The sequence below is a fragment of the Lolium perenne genome, chromosome 4 (genome assembly GCF_019359855.2).
Source record: "Lolium perenne isolate Kyuss_39 chromosome 4, Kyuss_2.0, whole genome shotgun sequence".
Lineage (NCBI taxonomy): Eukaryota > Viridiplantae > Streptophyta > Magnoliopsida > Poales > Poaceae > Lolium > Lolium perenne.
The window spans coordinates 328905213-328910449 of record NC_067247.2 but is presented as its reverse complement, the minus strand read 5'-3'; the positions used below and the strand labels follow the sequence as shown (position 1 = coordinate 328910449).

General features: G+C 49.6%; 1 protein-coding gene across 1 annotated transcript; it reads right to left on the bottom strand.

Moving 5' to 3' along the window:
• Nucleotides 1-4056: 4056 nt before the first annotated feature.
• Nucleotides 4057-4868, bottom strand: LOC127347857 (uncharacterized). The gene is made up of 2 exons (XM_051374004.1): nucleotides 4439-4868; nucleotides 4057-4157 (listed from the first exon to the last, which is right to left on the bottom strand). The coding sequence occupies exons 1-2, from the start codon at nucleotides 4866-4868 to the stop codon at nucleotides 4057-4059; spliced, it is 531 nt and encodes a 176-aa protein (XP_051229964.1).
• Nucleotides 4869-5237: the final 369 nt, after the last annotated feature.

The window sequence follows — 5237 nt, the reverse complement described above, 5'->3', positions numbered from 1 at the left end:
CGCCTATGTTATAGGTGGCGTTGTGAGAGCCATTACGGCGGAGGCAGAAAATGCGTTTCCACAGAATCCAATTAGGAGGAATTCCGAGGAAGCATTCGCAAAGTGTGATAAAAATGGAAATGTGAAGGATGGAATTGGGGGTCAAATGGTGCAGTTGAATCCCATAAACGAAAAGAAGGCCGCGGAGGAAATCATGAATTGGGGCCGACAGGCCGCGGACAAGGTGATCAACGAAACTAACCCGATACTCCATTGGAGGGTTGGGGTAGCTCTCCTCGCTAGGAAAGCGGATGGCGTCTTCTTTCTTCATGAGGCCAAGCCTCTTCAGCGTATTAACATCCTGGTTGGAGATCTTGGATCTCTCCCACTCAAGATCTTTGGCGGCCATCTTGGATTCTGGCGTGCTGTGGCGAGTAAGTCGTGTGCGCGGTGGCATCAACGGCAATGGGCAAAGCAGTGATCGTGAGTGTGGAAGAACAGAGAGTTGGGCGCAGGGGAAGCTTTGCGAAGAGAAACAGATGTGCGGCGCAAGCGAGGGAGTGCACGGAGGTTGAAGAAAGGTTTATATAAGAATCGGGTGAAGCGATGAACCGTTGGATGAAGAAATCGTGTGGTGACAGCAAATCTTCTAGATAAAAGGGTAAAAAGGTATTTTTACTGAGATAGGCGTTACCGTACGTGCGCCAGAAAAAGCGGAGGACGTGTGTCCCCCACTTGCACGACGTGTCAACGTGGTGGAAGCAATGGACCCACAGGGTAGAAAAATCACGACTATTCAACAGGGATGAAGTAAATTTGATTAAGGGAAGCATGTCGACAAGGAAAATAAAAGAAGATTGGCGACAGGGAGAATTATTAAATACTTCGGGAGCCTTTGATCAAATACAAGTTTTTGCCCAAATGCTCGGGGGATACTTCGACAAAAATTAAAATTTCGAGTATGGCAATATAGAAATTGCGGGAGCCTACAACCAAGCACAAGTCCTTGGCTGTAGCCTCGGGGGCTACTCCCATCGGGAGCGCTGTTCGCGCACCCGAGAGATAAAAAAAGAAGAAAGAGATCATATTGGGAAATAATGACAATATAGCGACAAGGTGGACTAAAATGTTGAGCCTACAACCAAGCACAAGTTCTTGGTTGTAGCCTCGGGGGCTACTCCCATCGGGAACGCTGTTCGCGTGCCCGATGAAATTAACAAAAGAAAAATAGAAAAGCAAGAGAGTATATTTCGAGTTATAATTAACTCTACATATACTCCCATCGGGAGAGCAATATAAGTCATATTTGACTCAATAAAATGTGCCATTCCAACAGCCGGAAAAGCACTCGACAATATATTCTCAGAACGCCGAAGTTGCGATCAATTTCTGAATGCCGCAAATTTGCGAAGGTAAGACCCCAGATCCGTTCTGCTGGGCGTGGCATCGCCAAAGACTGCGCTCTGCTACCTTTATCCGTATCAACAGATACGAAGAAAAATCCTAACGGACGCGTTAGGTACCCGATAAATTTGACTGGGACTCGACAGAATGGTAAGACCTTAAGCGGCACCTGTCGAAGTTTACACCAGTATCCCGAGATCATGTCCAGGGACGTGATTTTGAAGTAGGTTTTTGCGGATTGCCACTAGAGCAGTTAACTAGTACCTGATCCGTCAGATGAACTAGCCCCAACTACCATTATCCCTGTACAATATAGAATTTTATGTGAAGAAATATAAAAAAGTTGAAGCTTTCGAATAAAAATAAACAGTGGAGATTTTCCCTGATTCTACGATTCAAGCGAAATCTCGGGGGCTACTGACATAGGCATCCCAAATGGGCCTGCCGAAGATAGTACCCGGGGTTTACTGAAGGCCCACTACCCGAAGAATAAGAAGATTCGGGAGCCCAAGATATATCAAGGAAAGTCAAGAGTTGTAATAGGAAGTGTTATCTGTAATCTGGCGGGATGAGTTAGAAACCGTCCCGGACTCTGTAACTTGTATAGCACGAATCCCTCGGCTCCACCTCCTATATAAAGGGGGAGTCGAGGGACGAGGAGATCATCGAATCATTATCTGCAAACCCTAATTTTCATAATCGTCGAGTACTTTTCGGCTGAAACCTTCGAGATCTACTTGCCCTCTACTTCTAACTAAACCCTAGCCTACAATCCATAGGCATTGACAAGTTGATACCTTGTCAATCGGGGAGTGTTTACAAACACCATGGGTTATCTTATAATCTGATAAACCCTAGCCGGCGGCTTACACGATGTATATATAGGAGGTGGCAACGATTCGGCCCAAGCCTACCATCGACGGGGTTCACTCCGCTCGTCAGAAGTTAACCTCCCTTTAGTATATGAATTTGGATCACAATATAACACGAAAGACCCCGAGTCTCCACTAAATTGACTGTTGGAGTAAATTTACACGAAGAACCCTAAAAAATAGAAATTACAACGTAACACCTCCACACCACCAGAGCATCGCAGACACCGACATCCTCACCGTCACCACCAAGGCCGGTCGAGAGTAAAATTAGCGGTGCGAGGCCACCATGTAGAAGGCAGTGGCGCTTATTCAGGAGGGGGATCACCTTCAGCGAAAACACCGACATCTTCCACCTTGGAACTCTATTGACGGCCACCCTGACACCGCGTTGATGCGTCGGAGTGGAAGAAGTCCCCCGCCACCCTTCCGATCGGCCAACTTTCTCACCTATTATGGGAACCCTAGCAATTCTACTACTACCTAGATCTACTTCGAAGATGCTCCTTTGCCAGGCTATTCCGGGGAGAGGGACGGGCCGGGGCGGAGGGGGAAAAGTATGTCTCCTTGCTCCAAGTGTGACTAATTATCTAGAATAATATATTTTTAAATTAAATTTCAAAAATAATAGACTTCCTTTTCTAAAATTACAAAAATAATATGGTCTCAGCTGGCCTGCGCCGAAGTACTTATTAGCGTCTTCGAAACCAATAAATACTTATAGGCGCCAGCGAAGCCGATAAGGGTTTGGCGGCAGGCCAGCTACTCACCTATTCTCAGAACCTATCGGCTTCGTACACCGGGACCGTATATTTTTAAAATTGTTTGAAATTGTGTATATTTCTGAAATTTGATAAAAAAAGGTTCTACTTTTTTTTAAAAAAAATAGCATGTGTTGTGTAAAAGAGAGATCGTAGATACTCCACCGTGATGCAAGAGTGATACTCCAGCGTGGCGCTAGTGTTGAAGACAAGGCCCGATCGGCGATCGCCGACCACCTCGTCCTCTCCATTTCCAGGGATCGCCGATATTTAACGACACGATCCGGCAACCTGATTGCTCCCCCCACGTAGCCCTACCATGCTGTGTGCTGGGCAGGACGGGACGGACCATCGAGAATTTGAGACAGATCGCGCTCCGCTACTGGCTGCCGTGTGCAACTACTGTGCTACTGCTACTTCACCACTGGATCGAACAGTGCCGTCGCGTGGACATTGCGCCGCTGCCGGATTGGTCGTGGAGGTGTGTATGTCTCGGCCCTCGGGTAGACCGGTACGGACACATCACACATGGGACAGCTAGCGCGACCGAGCACTCGCATGTGCGGGGGCTCCGAGAACGAGGGCGACCGCGTGCGCGTCGGTCGCCGGAGCGGTCACGTGCGACGGCGCCAGAGTCGCGGCATGTGCGCGGCTGGCTACCGCAAGCGACGCGTTCGCATGTGACTGGGTATCGGGCGGGGCAAAACGAGATGTCGCGGCACCACCGAAAACAGAGGGGATCCATCGTATCCTTCCCGCGGCGCAGGAAACAACGGCCGGACGGCGGCCGCCTCTTGTCGCGCTGCCGCCTGCCGCTTCCGCGATTTCCGGGGCACTTCCGGGGCACTAGTGAAGCTAGTTTTTTTTTTAGATAAAAGGCATCGAATGCCCGACTTTAAATTAATAAAGCCCTCAGGTTCAACATAGATAGAGTCATACATGCTGCGGCACTACAGCTTCGGCCAAAGTAAAGAGCAACAACGCACGCCACACGGGCAGCTAAACGCACTAGGGAGAGGGAGAGGCCTCATGCAGCCTGATCAGGCCTTCTTGGACTGGTAGCGTAGTGCAGGAGCTTTAGTTCTGCCACCGCGTGATTGATCCACGGACGATCCAGCGGTCTTGCCAGCGGCGTCCACATCTGAAGAAACAGCATGGTTTTAAAGATAATGTTAGCCGGGTGTTTCATAAACCTTGACTCAATGGTCATCTTGTTTCTAAAAAGCCAAAGGGCCCAGGATTGAGCAATGAAAAGCAACCACACACATCGTCTAAATCTACCCGACAGACTAGAGATGATAGCAAAGAGTTGGGCAAAATTGGCGGGGCACCAGCTGCACCCCAACAGCTGGCGAGTAACACTCCAGGCAAACACCGCCGTAGAGCATGTGAAGAAAATATGCGACGCATCTTCCGGGCTACCACACAGCTTGCAGCAGCCGTTACCAGGCCCCCTTCTGGCCGCGATGTTGATGGCTGTGGGTAGCTTGTCAAGAGCTAGCTGCCAGGAGAAGATCTTGATTTTAAGCGGGATACGAGCCGCCCACACATCACGGAAATGGGCAATGGAGGCCCCTTGGGACAACTTCAGGTACATAGAACGGACCGAGAAGCAACCCGAAGGTTCCAGAGACCAAGACACCCCATCTTGTCCCTGTGAGAGGATGGTTTGATCAATGATGCCTCTCAGCTGCTGCCAGTCCCGCCTCCCCTGGGGATCAAGCGATCTACGGAAGGACAGAGGGCCCCTAGCCCCACACACTTGAGCCACCGTGCTCATCTGAAAGTTGGCAATATCGAAGAGGTTGGGGAATCTATCTTTAAGCGGAACCTCGCCAGACCACTTGTCCATCCAGAACATAGTCCGCCTCCCATCGCGAACAGAATATTTGGCTCCGAGCTTGAAGAGATGTTTAATCTTGTGAAGGCTGCGCCAAAATTGGGAGCCCCCTTGTCCCGTTCCCTCAAAGATGTTGTTGGCGGAGGCGTATTTCGCTCTGATGATCTAGGCCCATATAGGGTTATCTGGTTGGAAAAGCTTCCAAATCCACTTAAGCAGCAGGGCCCAGTTCATCTTTTTGGAGTTAAGGAGCCCCAGCCCACCACACTCCTTCGGCCGACAAACTGCCGGCCAGTTAACAAGATGATAACGACGCTTGGGGCCAGATCCTTCCCAGTAGAATCTAGCCCGATGAGAGTCGAACTTAGCATGAATACCGTC

Coding starts and splice junctions, on each gene's coding strand:
- LOC127347857 (XM_051374004.1), bottom strand. CDS start 4,868: ATGGACAAGTGGTCTGGCGAGGTTCCGCTTAAAGATAGATTCCCCAAC. Junction 4,158..4,438: donor CGGCTGCTGCAAGCTGTGTG/GTAGCCCGGAAG, acceptor CTGTTTCTTCAG/ATGTGGACGCCGCTGGCAAG.